The 19296-nt window shown below is 41.7% G+C and overlaps 1 protein-coding gene across 10 annotated transcripts in view; it reads left to right on the plus strand.

Annotated features, from left to right (window-relative positions):
* LOC142564865 (uncharacterized) overlaps positions 1-19296 on the plus strand; it is a 92735-nt gene that overhangs the window by 18975 nt on the left and 54464 nt on the right. For 8 of the 10 annotated variants that reach the window (XM_075676048.1, XM_075676051.1, XM_075676049.1 and 5 more), the window contains 6 exons: positions 5940-6092; positions 9479-9643; positions 12030-12140; positions 13474-13626; positions 15557-15706; positions 17019-17168. In XM_075676048.1, the coding sequence (XP_075532163.1) occupies positions 5940-6092; positions 9479-9643; positions 12030-12140; positions 13474-13626; positions 15557-15706; positions 17019-17168 (882 nt within the window). Of the gene's footprint in view, positions 1-1456; positions 1616-3592; positions 3767-5939; positions 6093-9478; positions 9644-12029; positions 12141-13473; positions 13627-15556; positions 15707-17018; positions 17169-19296 lie in introns of those variants that run through there. The other 2 variants (XM_075676052.1, XM_075676053.1) reach the window with 2 other exon arrangements.

Here is a 19296-nt window from a genome sequence, read left to right on the forward strand (position 1 = left end):
ATTTCTGATAGCAATAAATAGGGATTCCTTAATCGGGTTGTGCAAGCCCCCTGCCCATCCTTCGACGGTCAACGATGTGCTCGGCAAACTAGACTCAGCCACTTGGGCGATACATGGCTCTCACATGAAAAGATCCTTGGAGGCCTCTTTATTGTCTTTTCTTTTTCTTGCGTTCTTATCTATCCTTCGCCTTCCCGCTCCGTAAGTGTAGTGTAGTCGTCTGGGCAGGTCATTCCCCCTACCTATGCCTGTCTTGTGTCGCTCTGTCTCTCTGATATTGCGAACATTTTTTCAGGTGATGTTTATTCGAGACTTTACCTGCTGTGGAACTGCGCGTCTAAAATAAAATTGAGTCTAGAGCTTAGGCTTAAAAATATCATACTCTGATTTGTGAATCCTAGCCTAAAATATTTCTTGCCGCTTACTTTTAACGTCACGTTTTGGTGCATACGTGGCAATTCGCTTGAGCAGATAAATTTGTTTATCAACGAATATAACCACATTGTTGTGTTTTATTATCCCATAGTGTTTGTAAATAAAAAATAATACATTGTTGTGACTGCTTCATTGTAACTATTTCCAGTTATGCAGAATTACTTCAATATAAACAAGATGTCCTCGTCATTTTCCTGTTGTACTCTGTACGCTGTTTTGCTTTCTGCTGTCTACAAAAAGGACTTAGGCTTTTTGTCAGTGGATTTGCCTAAATTCTTTCATCAAATATTCGCTTATGCATATCGTATGCACCAACAACCTTTAAACGTCATCGTTCGAACACTAAGTAATGCTTGCTATTCAACGCAGTTTACTATTGTCGAAAAGATGTCGTTCGCTCTCTTCGACCAAGGTGGGGGGGACTAGATGTTGAAGCTTCCGAAGCGGTTGCGTTCAAATAAAACCTTGGTTCGTGCTTAGCAAGTAGCGTCTATTGCACGCATAGAAATCGCGATCTCGGTAAAAAATATGGTCCTCCCATTGTACATAAAACATCTTGCATCCATACGCTTCTAGATAGCAAGTTATGCCAACGTGTTCAGAAGCAAGTTCTGATATATCTGCCCATTGTCGAAAGAAGACATTGCTTGCACAAAGGCCCCAATATATGGAATTTATTCTTAGCGTTTTGTCAGTGACTCCTTATTTTTGCCTGCTTGCGAGCGCTGCGAACTTTCGTACGAATAAGAAAAACGCACCGGGAAAGATTATTATTAAAAACAAGACATAGTAGAAATAATGTCAGCAAAAATGAGGAAAATCACCTACAAATCCAACTAGAATCCACCGTTACCGCGATAAAACAGTGGATTGAACGGCTTTCACTGTATGTAGCTATGACAAAAAAATATACGCTGCCCGGTTAACTTGCATATAAAAAGAGGAGAAAATTTTACTCGTTTCCTTCCAATACCACAATAAAGTTATTATTCTATTGTGAGCTCTCTCGTTGTAGTTCTTGGTTTCGCGTTGAAAAACGCGGTCAATGCAGATAAATGGAGAATAGAAGCATCCAAGTCCTTTCGGCGCACAGGCAACCCATTGGCCATGAATATCTTGGCGCCTCTTCTATGTTTATTTCTTATTTTAGTCTGCAAAGCACGGAAACCAAAGGCACATGGTGAGTATTGAATTTTTTCTTGGTTTCAGATAAGTTAGTATGTAGAAAAATTCATAGAGCTGCATTCAGCGCTTTAATATTGTTTACTAATATATTACCTATATGAAAAAGGAAATATAAATTACAAGGGCGCGGATTGGTAGGTGTTAAGTTAATCGCTGTATTCTCAATGAAATATAATGGTTTAAAATGAGTCTTTCGTCTAACTGGTTGTTTTTGCCTAGGCCCCGAAATCCAACCCTGCTTGTTCGCGTAGAGCAGCCAGATGGCAAGGCCTGACTGCTCGAGGAAGTCGCATAGCGTTTTCCAAGCTGGCTCCCGCTTGTTAGATGAACGGCATGGCAAAAAGAGCGCCTCGGCGGTCTCTGTACGTGCGTGAGGTAGCAGCTGAAAAGTTCCTCGAGCGGTGACACGAAAGCACACTACCGTAGGAGAAATTCTTCGAGAGTCTCCATTTGACCAAAGTCATTAGAACTTTTTCGTAACGGTGAGACCTACGTGTTACCTACGCGGTTCCGTACACATTCACACGACAGGCTACGACCGCAACGCTGCCCGCTGCGCTCGCAAAAGGTATCGTGCAAGAGATCGTGGGTGACCTCTCTTTGAGCCCGATGCTTGTGTCGGGGTGGAGATGCGAGAAGGGTCCTATGCCGCATGCATAAAGCCATATGTCTTCCCTCGTAAGAGCCTGCGCTACTGGCGGCCGTCTTCCTCAAATTCGTTAACAGGCTAGCGGCCATTGCACGCCGCAGTGGCTTGGGACCCACCGCAGTCGGAACGAAGTTTGCCACTTACTATTTGGAATATTAACGCAAATACATTGTTTCTCGAAACCAATTCTACTTAATATGAATTCTATTAGTAAAAGTCTGTTCACAAAGTGGCTAAAGATTACGCTCCTAAGCAAGAAGCAATATAAAAAATAACAACCCTGCCCCTACCAGAAAAATAGGGATAAGTGAAGCTTGTCCTGTGTGCCCCTGAGCTTCCTAACGGTTAAGTAAGCAGCAGGCAATGGTGCCGAATTGCTTCGGTCCCCCGCTCCCTCCGCTCATGATCATCATATCGTTGCTGTCGGATAGTGTGGGCTCGGGCGGCCCCAACGGCTAGATTGGTGCGCCGATGGCGAGCCCTAACATGGGTGAGTTGGTCTCGCCCCTCGTCGAAGGCGGTCCTTTACTCGGAGGAACGCTCAACGCGTGAAAGTCCCATCAGTTTTCAGGGACTGGACAGAACGAAAACGAAGCCGGCGTAGCACGCGCGAACCCCTTTCCTGCCCATGCCCTCCCCGGCGGAAGGGAAACGGGTCTGATTGGTTGCGACCGTGGCGTCAGCGCGCGCCTATGCAGCTGGAATCCTTGGTAAAGACTCACCCTCCACCGCCCACGCAGATGTCAATAATTAAACCACCCTTTCCGGCAGTTTCTCTGCTCTGGGAGCAACTGGGTTTTTACGTGCCCAAGACAACCCCACTTGGGAGCTAATACAAGTTTGGCTTAAAAAAATGTTACATCTAGCATCGCTTCTGCTGCTTGCGTTATGCCGCTGAATGAGCCTATAATGTGCACCTTTCTCCTCCCTAATACTGAAATTCTTCCAATAAATTTGCCATCACACATGTCTTGTTTGGCAAATCCTCCTGCATATTGAGCAAGTTCTCGAAATTATGCGAGCAACTCGGTACAAAAAAGGCCTTGTGGCAGTTTTACACTTCTCTGTATCAAAGTTTACTCATTACGTTGACACATTTTGGAAACTCGTCAACCTGGCAATATCATATGCTCAATTTCCCGCATTCCTGCTTTTGTTACATCCGCATCGCACCGGTTTCACCATTTACAGGCACTGATCAATGTTCTGCGACAGCACTTAGAGGAGCCAGAAACTGAGAGTGCTGGATCTCTCAATGTGTCTACGTGTCCGTGCTCGCTGTTCTATTTCAGTGATGGTTTATTCCTATTAATAAATGAACGCATGGCGAGGAAGAAGCCGCAACGAGACGGCTTGAGAACCCTGAACGACCTCAACACCATCATCTTCAAATCGTCTTTGTTGTCGGGTTGGCAGACCACGTGTCCATACTGTGGTTCACCCCCTCCAAATGGAAAAGAAGAAAAAAATATAAGCCGGCTGCTCAATGACACATTGGTACACTACCCATTGCTCCTGTTACCATCTTGCCGTAGAAGGCTCCACAAATGGTCAGGATCAGAAGCACAAATGTTGTGAAGTTGTATGTACGGTAGGCTAAATAGGATCAACCGCGTAGGAGCAATCAAAACTCAGACATGCAGAAGTAATTAGCTGGCCAACCTATACAAACTTTTGATAATTGGTGGGAATGAATTTATTCTTAATAATAATAATATTTAGGGTTTTACGTGCCAAAACCACTTTCTGATTATGAGGCACGCCGTAGTGGAGGACTCCGGAAATTTTGACCACCTGGGGTTCTTTAACGTGCTCCTAAATCTAAGCACACGGGTGTTTTCGCATTTCGCCCCCATCGAAATGCGGCCGCTGTGGCCGGGATTCGATCCCGCGACCTCGTGCTCAGCAGCCCAACACCATAGCCACTGAGCAACCACGGCGGGTGAAGTTGAAGTTGAAGTTGAAGTTTATTCATATGAAAAAACATAGGTACATAAATGTAATATACAGACGAGGGTCCCAAAGTAATCATACTGAAAACGGGACCCTCGGTTAGTAACTACAACAGAATTGTAACATAGTTGGCAGCATAACAGTGGATAGTATAATAATAAATTAGTTGCAAGAAAAGCAAATGATAACGAAAAAAAAGAAGAAAGAAGAAAGAAAAAACCAAACAAACTATGCTCTCATCGATATAGTGTAACAGAAATAACAACGGGAGTGACAAAATTTGTACAATTGTTAAAGGCAAAAAGCAAAAAAAAAAGTACGAACAAAGAGAACGAAAAAATGTGGCGCAATGTGAACACTGCAAAAAAAGGAAAAAAAAAGAGTGGGTGATACTTATCAGCTAGCTGACTATGAAAACACAGATATTTATTAGGAAAAATTATCAGAGGTTAGCAAAAAATCTTTTAGCGAAGCTTTGAAACGTTGAAATGTAGGTAGTATTTTAAGCGAAGCAGGCAAACGATTCCAAAGTGTAATGGTAGCGAATGTAGATGTTTTTTTACCATAGTTAGTACGAACTGATGGTAACAGAAAATTATAATTAGAAGCGAACCTAGTAGGGTTTGTATTTCTAAGGGAGCTAGTTTGAATATATTGAAAGGTCTATTGAAAGGTATATTGAAGTTTATTCTTGTCTCGCGATTATTGCCCAAGCAGTACACAAATGCCTGATAATATAACTCTGAGAGCTCAAAGAGTAGCTCACTGGTTAAAGTAGCAGCGTCAACAAAATCGCACACAGTCATCATGGACAACTGTTTGACAACTTTGAAGGTGTTTTTCTGTAGTAGATGTATAATGTACTAGGTATTGTATTTGCGCTTCATCGGTACGTCACGTCGTAAAAACAACAAAAAAGCAAAAATTGCACAGCTCGCTGACAACGCCCCTTTAGTAAAGTGCTAATACCAATCCGTCCCTGGAGACTGCTGAGCGATGCACGCTTCTTTTCACCTTAGAACGTTCTGCGAATACGAGACGCAGCTTCGTTTTCGTCTTTTTTTCACTGCGCGCAATAGTTTTCCTACCTAAGCGTGATACGGTGAGAAATTTTCTCATATTCTATCGATTTCTCTTGCATATGAAAACGTAAAATTACTAATTGTAGAAATTTTCTCACAAATGTGAAAAAGAAATGATTTAGAATAACTGGAGCTCGGGAATTCGGATTTCTACTTTGTCTTCTCAAGTGTTAGCGCACTCACGCATAGATTCACTGATTCTAAGTTGTGAAAGTCGCAAAGGGTGTGAGTGATCCTTTAGCAAAATTTATATCGACAGAGTGATATCTATACTCTTAAGAGTCAGCCACCATAGTATGCAAATATTTTAGTAAAATACCTGGGAAACATTAGTGATCTATAGTGAGTTGGCTGGATAGTTTACCCATAGATCGAAACGCCGGACCACTAAAGAATGCCAGAGTTGCAATGCAACCTCCATGATATCAAGCACGTACCTAGCAGTTAGGGTCGTCACGAACAATTAAAGCACATTTATTCATGCGCCGCTTCAATTTACCAGCAATACACATTGTAGCCAGTAAATACACTGCAAGAGCTATGTCTAACGAAATGACAACTGAAAATATTGATAAAAATTTTTTTATGGAAAATGATTTGGCAGCTGGGCCACGTATTTCATTTGTTCATTTCAGATGACCGATGCCAGATCACCCCTCAAACCTCCAAAAACAAGTGCTCGCACCAACGATGGTATTTAGATCAGAAAACCAAACGATGCCTACAAAGTTGCGACCCAGCAGCGCCTTTTTCAAACAAAATACAGTGCGAAGGCGTATGTCGAAATGGTGAAGATCTTTCGTCAGTTATTTTTTTTACTGTTTGCTGTACTGTTACATTCAGACAACGTCAATGGATTTTGCAGCATGCCCAGTCGCTCGCTACACAAGAAGAGCCGTCAAACTGGCAAAGTCTCGTGTTCAAGCAGTCCTAAACAGACAACGTTATCGACAGCCTCGTTTCCTTACAAACATTTGCTTCCTTGAACGTGGAATGCTTTTTTTTTCTTTTCCATGCGTTTCTTTTATTCATGTAACGCGCATTTTTAAAATATTTAAACAATTTCGCTCAGGCACTTTTACCACTGCCTTAAAAATGTGCCAGTGCGCTGTCAGATGGCGCGGATAAAGCAAGTTATCAATTCGGCTGAGCTAGCCGCACTGTGTGCTTCAATGCCGTACACCGGCATTATCACTCATTGATTTCAGCCAACTACAGTTTTATTTACAGCACCGCTTCGCGTGAGATGTTGTAGAGGGTTGCGTCCTGCAGGCGCACATTTCACTTTCCTTTTTGTTGCAGTAAATTCCAAGAGAACGAAAAGTGTATATATATATATATATATATATATGTCAAGATGACAACAAAAGATGATACCGAAGGCAGTATGGAGGGGAGTACTTGTAGTTCTTAAATGATTTGCAGAAACGAAACATTAATGGAAACGAAAGTGGACGCAAAAACAAGCAATACGTGGGTTATGAACCCACATCCTCGCATGATGCGTGCGAAGACGTTGATTACCAAAAGAGCTACAGCGGCGTTTTTCCATCCAAAGCTTCCAGTAAAGTGTTGTAGAGGATTACATCCGATAACAACTGTTAACTTGCTATACCATCCAAAACGTTGATAGGCAAACCTTGCCGCGGTAGCTTATTTGGTAAGAGGTAAGAGACGCATAATGCAAAAACATGGGTTAGCATTCCACTTGGGGCAAGCAGCTGTTCCTCCCACTATCATTTTCATTTATTCATCATTCATTTCTTTATGTCGATTAGGAACTACATGGTGTCGTTGGTGTCATCGTTAGTTGGCGTTTCATATTCTTTATGTTTGTCTTTTTTCCCCTCTCTCTCTCCCTGTCTTTCGCTCTCCATCTCTCTCTCTCTCTCTCTCTATATATATATATATATATATATATATATATATATATATATATATATATATATATCTACTGAAGAAAACACGTGAAAAGCATTTTCTGTGGTGCAACTCTAATCCTCTTCAAATGCGGCATATACATGAATAACACTTGTAATATAACATTTTGCACTAAGAAGGTGAGATGATAGTTAGCCCGACGTTGGGTTCTGACTTATTTGCATTCACACTCCCGCACTTGTACATCTACACGTAACGCACAAAATATGAACTGGCGCTTCAACATGAGTTGCAGGACTAGCGTTGAACACATGGAGGTATCTTACGAAACATATACATCAAGCTGAAGGAGACGGGGGTTTTGGGGGGGGGTCGTTTCATACATACAAGAGCATGAGTGTTTCTGGCACGATGCAATGAAGAATCGCCAAATGGCAAAAGCACTTAAGACGCAAGAAAATACATCGTGGTGTAGGAAGACCGCAGTGCTAGTGTATTTATTTTTTCGAACAAGAGACGTAGGGAGTGAAACCTTTAAACAGAACGCTCGAAACGAAAATTGGAATAGAGTTGCGGGAACGAAGAGCTTTGGTTGTGTTTAGAGATGGTTGTGATCGCTGGGAATGTTTTGAGGGACATCAGCTGTAACGTTGAATGCGTTTATGTTGGCTTGATGCCGCTGAATTGAAGAAAAGTAGCACAAAGAATGCTAGCTGATAGGAGCAAATTTAGAGTTCTGCGAGTAATATACACGTTTGTTGCACTACGGCAGTTTGCGACTGCATATTAACTCGTCATGCACTTTGTAGAAAGTATTAGCGGTCCAAAACCGTCTCTTCTACTTATGGGAACCAGTGATATCATGCCAGGCTCTCACAGAATTACCATGCCGCTGCTTCCACCACATGACTGTGACGCTTCGAAGGCTCGATCTCTTCTTCAAAGCCCAACGCACCATTGAAAATGCGAAAGGAACGATTCATATTGCAATAGTGGCACCAGTAAACGGACGAGACTGCTTTAAGACTGCGGAGAAATTTAGAGCACTGATATCAAATATCTAAATTAGTCAGCAAGAAAATTACAACAGGCAATTACTACTTATTCCGTGCGCATGCATCTCCCATTATGCATTTCCAAATTGCTTTTATGAGGTTTATCAGTAACTAAGATCACGGAAACTTCTGCTCAAGGTTAAACAATATTTGAAATGCAATTATCACTAATAAAACTGAAATGTTCAACATACAGCTGTATTCTGTGAGTTATGGTATAATAAAAATATCCCTAACACATATCCGTTGGACTAGACTTCTCACGTGCTACTTTAGAAGATCGCCTCTTGGAATTTATCATTGTTATATCGTATAAGAACGAGCATCATTCCGGGAACATAAAAGCTGTATTGTGTATAAAGGGCATGTTTGCTTAATACTTCTAGAAGGTGTCGCGCCTCAAAATGGTTAAAAATATACACAACTAAACGTTACCACCAAAGTACCAGTGCTGATTCATTGCAAGCCGCGTTACAATGCCCGCCGTAGCAAAATGGCGATAGCGTAAACGTTGACGTTCACCATTAATTAAGTGTTACACCGACACGTTTTGACCGTTTCCCATTCGTTAAGTCAGCCCTATGGCAGAATTAGTTGTTTGAAAGCCCGATTGAGAAAATGGCTGTCACGAGAGGGAGGAGCGCTGGTTCAAGCTCACTTCACCATTCTTGCATCGTTAGTGCAGCAACCATGGAATGTGAGAAAAAGTAAACAAAGAAAAAGTAGGGTCCCGGAAGCTATTACTCTATACATTGTGTAGAATGAGAAACAATTTGTCATCGAACTTAATTATAAAGCCCAATTTACAATTTGTTTGCTTAGGAGGCGACGAGAGACAGAGTGCCATTCGCCGCATTCTCATATCTTCTAGCAGTTTTAGCAACTTATTTCTGCGATAACTTGTTCATGTCATCTGGGAATCCAGTTGAAGAAAACAACATTAAGAAATCTAGTACATTGCGGTGTTGTATATAGCGTAAACTTGTTTTGTTCTGGAGCAGAACGTCAGATATTTTCTAATTAATTTCTCGTAATACCTTGTTTATTCGATTTGAAGCACTAAATAAAAACAAGTACACGAGAAAGGAAGACCAGAGAGGACGAGCACTCGTCCTGTCTGGTATTTTTCGTGTTTTTTGTTTTTGCAGTTTCAGTGAAATATTGATTTTTAAAAATTCTCCCAAATTTCAGTTATTGTAGGACCATGTTTATGCCTAATTGTCACTTTGCGAATGCAGGCAAAGTTTGTGATTACCCGATGGCAAGCGTAATCTGCTTTGGCGAGGTGTTTCCTGTGTACATTTATAATCCCAACAAGGGAAGATGCTTCTTCGCATACGACTGTTCCTACTTCGGAAACAAGTTTCCCACTCTAGGAGAATGTCAGCGCACCTGCGGAAAGCGTAAGTAAACCTGTGTTGAAAAAAATCGCTGCCGAAACTGCCTAGCAAGAATTACCGTAATTGTTCCAAGCCACACTGCTTGTCAGTAAGACTAGCGTGCTGCCATCGTTCATTGTGAGGCATTTTTCACCGAGCAATTTGAGCACAAGACTCACTCTTCCCGGCCGCGTCGCTTTTTTTCCACAAAAATCCACCTCTACACCATGTGTCACGGTTTTGACGATAAGAGGGTACATGGCCCCGCAGGTAATATTGCTACCCCAATTACCAATGATTATACTGCAGAGCACTATACGCACACTTATAGCATGCTGTTGCACCCATATCTGGCACTAAGAATCAAAATTTGTCACCTACTCTCACGTACGTCCAATCAGAGGTTTAATTTGTTCTAGAAAATTAAAGTGGGCATTTCTTAAACGTGAAATTGACTACCGCATAGTCATACCGTAAGTTTTACGTATTAGGCTCTTCTTAGAGACTCTCAGCAACGTAAGCTGGCCCTCTTCATGTTGACCGAAAGAAACCACCTACAGACACCCGTAGGTATAGTAGTAATTGTTTTATAGTAGTTATGGTTTTGCCGGAAGGCGAAGCACTATAGGCAAGAACACTATTTAGCATTGCATTCGAGCTACACTCGCGTGGTGCTTTATTAATACGCGGAAGTGACGTGGCGTGATGCAGCACGTGACACAACGTCTGCTTCGCAGCAAGAACAGCATCCCGGGAACACCGATGAACACTTCGATGAGGAACACCGGCAGAGGACTGGCAAGCGCCGCACATCGATCGCGAGATATGCGGACGCGGGATTGGAAGCGGGATTGTTATTTTCAGTGTACTATTTTTACCGAGAGTGACAAGGATTGCAAGGCTGTAAAAAAACAATAATGCAAGCTCCTTGCTAAAGGCCACAAACAAATACTGGGGTTCTGCGAAATGCACCTGTTCGATGAGCTGTACCGAAATTGATTTATACTGACAGCTTAAATGACAATAATTACAACGTCCGCACGAGTACTACGAAAGTCCAGCTCTAAAATTAGTGGCATATTTCAGTGGGGAAATACACCCGCTACATGCGCTGTTTTACAGCCTGAACTGTAGCCAGCCAGATTACAAAGGATTTTACACACCGTCTGTTTCCAAAATTTTCACACCACAGGGACAAAGCTTCCTATTGACGCAGTCTCTCTGGTAGTAATGCAGCTGCTGAATCTTGTACATTTGAAACAGCAGAAAGTATCTGTGTTCTTCAGGCTTCAACACTCCATAAATAGGCTGCTCTTAATTACACCACAACTAAAATATTTGTCAATTATGCTGGTTACTGGAGCTCTCAGCGTACTATTAGAGACAATAGTTCATCTAGATGTACTCTAAATATAAATTTTATTCGACAGCGAGATGAAGTTGGAATTTTTGAATGTGTAAAAATAATTGACCAATACCTGGCTACGTGGTCAGATATTTAGAGCATGAAGTAGCGTAAAACAAATGGTTTGTAAATTAGTATATTATTCGACTGGTAAGATGTCCCGTCTTTCAGTGCCACACTGTTTATTAATAATTTCGTCATCTGAAAACTAATTGTCAGCAAAGGCTACGTGCTTGGGTAGGTGACGAGCAATTTGCAGGTCGCAGGCGTTCCGCCGAAATGCCTGTTGCCATAGCGTTGACGCGTGAATTTCCGAACACTTTGTGGTGGATCGGTGAGTGCTGATTTCTGAGTCAAAGGCAGGAATTCAACAGACCCCTTGTGCGGTATATGTTCACCTTTACCGGGCTGAATGCTCCAATGGAAATAATGGCAGAAAAGCTTCTTTTTGGTCGTGGGGTGGCTTGCGATGGCTGTATGAAATATTATTGAGCGCGCCAGCGAACCTGTACCTCGAATCGGATAATTTATGTTAGAGCTGTGGCCAGCGCTGTGCATTTCTTCTAAAGCAATACGAATCGGAAATGCTGGCCCGTATTCGGAACGAACTCTTATGATACAATTCTTCCTAAGAAAATATTTCAGCCAACCATGGTGCTGGACATATCAGTAATGAAGGCCGATCACAAGTAGCAAATAGCGCTTACTGGAGAAAACTTTGTACACGCCGCCCCTGATATGTAGTGATCTTTTACTAACGAAAACATGGTCAATATGGTACCCAGATATTTATATTTCTAAAATTGCCACAGCAATGCCATTGTAGGAATATATCCGTTACAGGCCTAACCAAATCTATTCGTGGAGCATAGCTGCATATTTTGCTGTCTGTTGTATTTTGTTGCCCTTTCACCCAGTCATGACCATGGAGATGACGTTTTATTGCCTAAGTATACGACATGTTTATCGCATCAGTTGACGCACTGATATAATCGGTGATTTCAGGTACCGGTAGCCGCCTACTTCCAGGCCGAACAGACAATTTGGTTCCGCAAGTTACATTACAGTCTACAACAGCTGCTGGATCAGGGCTCGTGGCACAACAAACAGGAATAGGTAAATAAACTTTGTGTGGTCTTGTTGGTAATGTCCATAAAACCTTATATAGGTTGAGGGCCACGTGCTAGAGACAACGTAAAAAATTTTTCATTGGTATGATTCATAGGGAGGGTAGGTGTATGAGGTGTCAATATCTGAAGAAAGTGTTGAAAGGATAGATTAGGAGGTTTCTATGTTTCTTATACAACATGAGTGCTTTGTACCACTAAAGCGTTTTATAATTGAAGTGTTCTTTTAGAACACTATCATTTACGGGGCGATTTAACAGCATAGGGCAAGTCAGAAGTTTCTAGTTAATAACAGACTCCTGTACCAGCACTGTACGCAGAATATGGACCTGTAAAAGATAGTACCAGTTTGCCGCATGTGTGAGTAGCGTGCGCGGAAATATTTTGGGACATGCGCAGGCGTAGAAGAAAGAAAACTTCATCGCTTTACAAGGATGAACGGGAAAACAACAGGCTGGCTTTGTTCTCCCTTTATAAACGTACAACACATGCGCTAGAGTAGTCTCTTACAGAAAAACTGTAGTGTCGGTATCGAGATGGCGTTGGTGCCGTCTGACGAGAGCGCTGATCGCAAACTATAACTCTAAAGAACCTTGCATGGCATTTTGCACTGCCAAAGAAAGTAGTGACTCCACCACAAGCTTCTGCAAACATTTTCCTAAATTTCTCAGATGTTCTTGTTTTCTCTGCTTCCGTGTCATTGCTAGACAAAATATATATTTCCTGCGCCTGAGTTAGGCCTGTAAGGATGTATTGTTTGAATTTGTTCTTTCTTACCCAATAAAATTTGTGTGTATACTTGTGCGGCATTCTGTGTCAATAAATTAGAACTCTCCCTTCTGCGTTTCATCTTTCCCCAAACTCCCCCTGCTGAATGCACCGCAATTCAATCGCTACCCCAATTTTAAGTTGTGGCTTTGCTGGCTATGAACCTACATGTATTACGAAATGCATAGTGGCTACGAAATATGGTTTTTGCTGCAGCTCCTTGTGAACAAAGCTTACTGCAGCAGAACTGGTGTCTACCTTTGGAAGGCGCACACGTGTATGCATGAATAGCCAGGCTCATATTTTTAGACATCCTCTCTAAAATTCTAGGGTGCGCTAAAGAACAAGTTTTCTGGGCGCGCAACGGGCAATGATCACTTTGACTTTATGTAATATACATAGAATAGAATACTAGTGAACGGCTCTAATAATTACTTTTTCGCTAGGTATATAGCTAGGCAAGAATGTTGCCGCCCACTTGGGCGATGCCTGCTTTTCTGACGCATTTTAGCCAAATAAAGTTTGTTTAAAAGCATTTCTCTCTACAACTGCAGGAGAGCAACAATCGGAAGGCACCACAGCAACGGGCACCCACGTTGCCGGCTCTGCAGCCAATTTCAGTCAATCAGCAGGCGTAGGTCAAGCTACCACGTTGCAGTCGCAGTCGAGCCTTGGCACAGGAAGTGGAGTGACCCAAACAACAAACGGTGTGTTAGCTTTGTTGCCTTTTGTCCACGTTACTACAGCTATCAGCCTGTTCGAGCTATTGTTTTTCTATAACGTTGGTAATGTAGTTATTGCAGCATTACACAAGCTACAGCGCAAGCTTGATTTTATTTGGTAAAGCTTGTTACTACATTAACAACACAATTTTACAAGAAGGAAATAGCGTAAAAGTTTAACATTCATATGCCTCAGGCCATAGCAAGAAAACATTTGGGGAACATAAAAAATAGAAAGATAACTGGGTGCGCTTCCATATGCCGCGTAGTTGGGAATTTACCTTAACTTAGTGTGTATAGTTGTTTTATGTAAAATGATTATCAAAATATAAATTTTTTTAACTTTTCTCCTCACCTAGGTTGAATGAAAAGTATTTTCTGTCTATATTTACGTAATCAAGGTACTTTCAATTATGTATTGGGGCCACCATGCAACTTCTCACTTGCTTTCTCCGGGACGTCGACATGCATGCTTTTAGAATATAGCGTCACCAGATCCGATGATATTTATTATATGTTGAACCTTGAAGACAAAGACTAAATAGAAAGTCTCCTAGCAGCCTCTAAATGGAAGAATGATTAGCTAAAAGATTTAGATTTTGACTTTGTCACTCTCAAGAAACCCACAATTATGCACAATTGAAAACGCAAGCAACACTAGCGCAATCTTGATTAATAACCCGATCTCCAGTAAGACGCGCACAAGCCTTTGAACTCCAGCTACTGCGTTAAAACACCGAGACAACAATGTTCATGATGCGGACTTCTCTTGAAATTGCGTCACCCAGTCTGTCGCACAGTCCTAATCGATCAGGTATTTTCAAAGTGAACCAGACCCATAAGAACCTACTAAATAGTGCATATGGCAGTAGCAAATTCGGGTCTAATTATTCTGCCTTAAATGGACTAACAAAAGAAAGGGTATTTGACGATAACAAGGATAGGCGCTTTTTTTAGCAGACGAAAACAGGCCAGTTATGGTAAGACTGGGTTCTCAGAATTGGATGCCCAAATAATACATGTAGGTTCTTACTAAAACAATAAATATTCTAAATGTAGACAATGGATACCAGTGTTGGCCAGTGATTTTATTTCTTTTTGAGCAGAACATATCAATATTGTGATGTTAGGCACTTTTATTTGGATATTTGTTGCGAAAGTCAGACGTTGTTTGCTTTCTGTGTGCCCTCTACACCCTGTCAGTGGATTTTAGTTCATGTAAATGAATGCAATTGGCCAGTAAATTTGTGTACGACAGAGTCACCAAAAGATGTGTCTTCTGAACGACAACTCACTTTCGAGCAGTCGAAGTAGTGCATTATCAAGCGTTTTCAGGAAGAATATGTGCCTGACACCTGGAAAGCAGATCACCCATTTATGTGGTGAATAAAACAGGGCCTCCCGACACACAACATGTCACGTGGCTGAATGGAACGCTTTATTATTGACTTAAAGAACTGTTAGCGGCTGCTACTCGTGAACTGAATCAACTGTTACACATGGCCCTAATGCTGACTAAAGATTTTAAATTTTCTTGTCACACACGATAAAATGTTTTCACAAGTCTGTCTGCATTTAGTTTCTCTTTCGAGTGGATTATAATAGCTAATAACTTCAAAAGAGAAAGAATAGAAATTTGCTCAAGTTCTGCGGCTTTGTCTTTCAGGAGTGCGTGTTTGAGAAGTATACATAAAATATAGAGGCTTCAGTATGAATTTGTGCATTTTTCGAGTGCTCTGAAATTTCAAGTTGGGGACAACTTCATGAGACTTTATTCGGTAGACGCACTACGTGTTCATTATTATTTGCGCAAAATAAGAAACAAGGTTCTAGCGGTCCATTCAGAATATGCCTTCAAAGTAAGAACGAATTTTCATGCTTGTCTGTAACGATCAAGTCTTTTTCAATACTGCAGTAGTCCAAGGCTCAACGATTCCGGCGACGAGCAGCAGCCAAGTCTCTTCGCAGACAAACATTGTCAATGCAACTCTGCCCAATCAGCTACCTCTGCTGCCACCGAAAAATCCACCGATTGTGCAAGTAACAATGCAGCAAATAGCAACTGGTGAGTTCAATCCTCGCATTTAGTCAATCAACTTGAACTAGCCGTTTGTGAACTTTTCCTGGCATTAAAAAACATGAATTTTTCTCAACAACTCATCAGCCCTATCACTGTGTCTTCTAATGAAACTTATAATCTGTAGCAGATAGTGTAGTATGATCTGGTACCTTCGTTTTTTTATTTCTGCTCAATGCCTGGAATAGTGAAATTGATTCTTTTCTAAAATTTGTTGTAAAGCATGATATATGTTGGTTACAGAACAGCTATCACAAGAATGTGTTTTCCTGCATGCGGGTGGTAGTTTTGATTTGTCGTTTAGACATATATATGCTGACAAAATACTACCGGCCAATAGAGTTTTGCTTGGCGTAAAAGACGCGAGAGCTCCGTTCACGTGGAATTCTTTGGCAGTTCACGAAAACTCCTAAGGAACATGCCCACAGGAATGTGAAATAGTTAAAAGCATAACAAACAGAGCAAAGAACTCTCCCTCTTGCGGTCCCTTTGTAGTGACTTGAATGTGCGGGATCGCAAATCTCACATTGAGTCCTCGGATAGCAGCTCCTCTAACTGGCTGGCGGACTCTCGGAGACACTTTCGTGTGTGCTTCTGCCAACGTGATCGCATCTGCTCCACTCCTGTTGTGGAGAAGTACAAGCATTCATACATTTCATAGTCCATTTCTATTATACAAAAAAACCATCAGCTGACAACTTAGATAAGAATCTCCATAGTGGCTGACTGAGACAATTGAAGCCGTCTTCGTTCCGAGGCACAGATGGCGCGTCGGGCGCCATTATCTGTGCTAACAGCACCACCTTAGCATCTGTGCCGAGGTCGATGTTTAATGTATGTCTGAATTATTCCACTGTTTGAAGTATCGTCGTTTAGATGCATTGTTTTGGTAAGCAAAGGTTTTTCGCAAAAGCTGCAATGAGCAAGCCTGCTTGTTACTGGAAGTATTTCCCATAAAGGAGAGAATGAATGACTGCGTTAGTCAGCCTTCTATTTGTTTGCAGCTTAAATAAATCAGGGTCCTGGAGGCCCCTATCATAAAGCCAATTTTATCATGGATGCATCTGCACATACACATATTATGGATATGTTTCTTGGCTAAGTTGCGGAATAACCAGAAGGGAGTAGCGCTTGTCCCTAGTCCACCCCCACTTTCTTCTTGCTTTGTTTATTTCTTGCGCCCAATGGTTACTTGAAGTATGCATCAACCAGGGCTTTAGGAAGTGACTTTGAACTCGAGCAGTCACTTTGAACAGCCATATAAACTTTATCACTCAATAGTTTTTACCGACTGTTTCAGAACAACAAGAAGTGACATTTTCCTCAGGGATTAATCAACAAGCTTGCACGCCACCCTGCATGTTCAATACATCGGTTCCACAGCAAGGTAACCTACAGGCGAACTTAACAGCTGTCAAGATACATGAAAAGCCTAAACGCCCTAAAACTGGTGAGCTGCTTTTCTCATATCGTGTAGAGAATAATGTTTCCGGTACATTGTAATGTTTAGGTGGTATTGATCCGGATTACATTGCGTTTTCAAATGCTTGAATCAAATGCATATAATTTGTGAGATTATCACGCAGAAAATACGAACCGACGTTAAGCTATAAAATATGGTCTTTATTGATACATCTTTCATCGTTCAAGCAGACCCTATCGTATTTCTTAACGAGTTCAAATTGATGTGAATAAATATTGTTGCCGTAGTGGATTATTCTATTATTTTCAAAGGGTTACTGCGTTATTGCCTATTTACTGGCCTATTGTGAATCCAGTCGCAAACAAACAATAAAGAAACGTTGCTTTAGTTATGTACGTTTCGCGACTGCCGAAAGGCTTCTGGCTGTTTCGCATGTAGAGCTTCTATATTAGAAAGTTGAATATGCAGACAAAGGTGGAGGCCACGTGCGTTCAAATAAAAAAAGCGTGCGTTCAATTCAAGGTTGCAGCGCATATAATCTCTCAGAGCTACAAGCGATTCAATAGTACCCGTGATGGGGGGTCCTAAGTGACCTTATTAAGCCCTAGGTGATCGATCGACCAACATTATTCCGGGGCGAAACCCCAACGCAGCTTTTCTAATGATATCAAGAAATCACACACAAAAAATTTCTATGTGAGCGAGAAATGGTATTTCTTTTTGCGCATAATTACAGGACGCCCAAAGAAATACTTGCATTTTCGAAGGTAGCCCCAAAACGTGAACCCTTAAAGCTTGCCAAGCCACTCTTCACGCGCGTAGTGCGTTTTGAATATCATCCTGCTTGCGAAATATCTCAAAGATAGCCAGCTTATGTGGGAGGGCTTGTATTTGTCCCACCTAAACTTATCCAACTCTTAATTAGATTCGAATCATCATAAGAAAATGTAGCATGCTGTTAGGTATTGTATGTAGAGAGCTACGTTGAATGTTTGTTATGCCTGATTACATAATTAAACATTAATTACTTCATATCGCAAGTAATGGATGCAGGGTGAAACACCTAATGAAGACATTGTAGAGCAGTATATGAAATATCTAAATGAACTACCACCATTTTCTGCTTGTTTCGCAGTCATTATGCGTGTGCCCACAAGAAAGCACGCAAGATTTAAAAAAGAAACAAAGAAGGCGAAACATGTCCATTTGGCGGTCTCGACTGGCAGTGTTTGCTAACGCGCTCCGTATGGATAACTGGGCATATATGAATGAATCATTCAATGTCTGTTTTGACAGAAAAAATCTAAGAATCTCTGTAAAGAGGCTGACGAAAAGGCGCGAATGCCTGGCCATACTGTGTGTGGCTGCCTAAAAAATAAAAGCGCAGTTACGAGGCAGTCTGCTTCTGGCTCTCATGAATAATCACGGGTGGGCTATGGTCGAGATATTATGGTTCAAACCTGGCCTGTTGTTTCCGAAAGCGCTGAAAACTAAATCAGTTCCTGTTCAACCGCTCGTGCTCTGTGCAATGGGGAACAAAAAGTGATAATGGAAAATGAAATAAGATATAAAATATTACTGTACTGCTGGTTACAACTGCTGAACTTAGCGATACTGTTTTAATCTTGATCAGTTGATTGCAAACTTTCGACAAACTGAAGCGGAAGAGCGATCGGAAGCATTCACGCGAGAGTGTAATTTGAAAACCTAAATAGAATTTTGGGGTTTCACACGCCGCACCCACAATATAATTATGGGGCACACAATTCGGGGGACCTTGGCTCAATTTGACCCCCTGGGTTTCTTTCGATCTCACCCAATGCATGGTGTGAACACCACCGAGAAGGAACAGGGCCCGAGGAGATCCACGGCATGTGCTATCTCTAAATACGTGTTTATGGCACAAAGGTCTCAAGATATATAAACAGAAGACGAAGGAGCAGCCCATTTATGTGCACAGTATGACGAAGGCATTTCCAAGTGATCTGCTGTAGCCAGGGTCTTGCACCAGCTGAATCCAAGCACGTTATACCCAGGAATGCCCGAATTTCAACACACGAACGAATTCTCTCCGCGTCCTCCCCTGCTCCCATCGTGTCTTGGCACCTAATCTGTAATTCTAATAGACACGTTACCCGTTACCAGCCTGTTACCA

Source organism: Dermacentor variabilis, chromosome 11 (assembly GCF_050947875.1).
Source record: "Dermacentor variabilis isolate Ectoservices chromosome 11, ASM5094787v1, whole genome shotgun sequence".
NCBI classification, from domain to species: Eukaryota; Metazoa; Arthropoda; class Arachnida; order Ixodida; family Ixodidae; genus Dermacentor; species Dermacentor variabilis.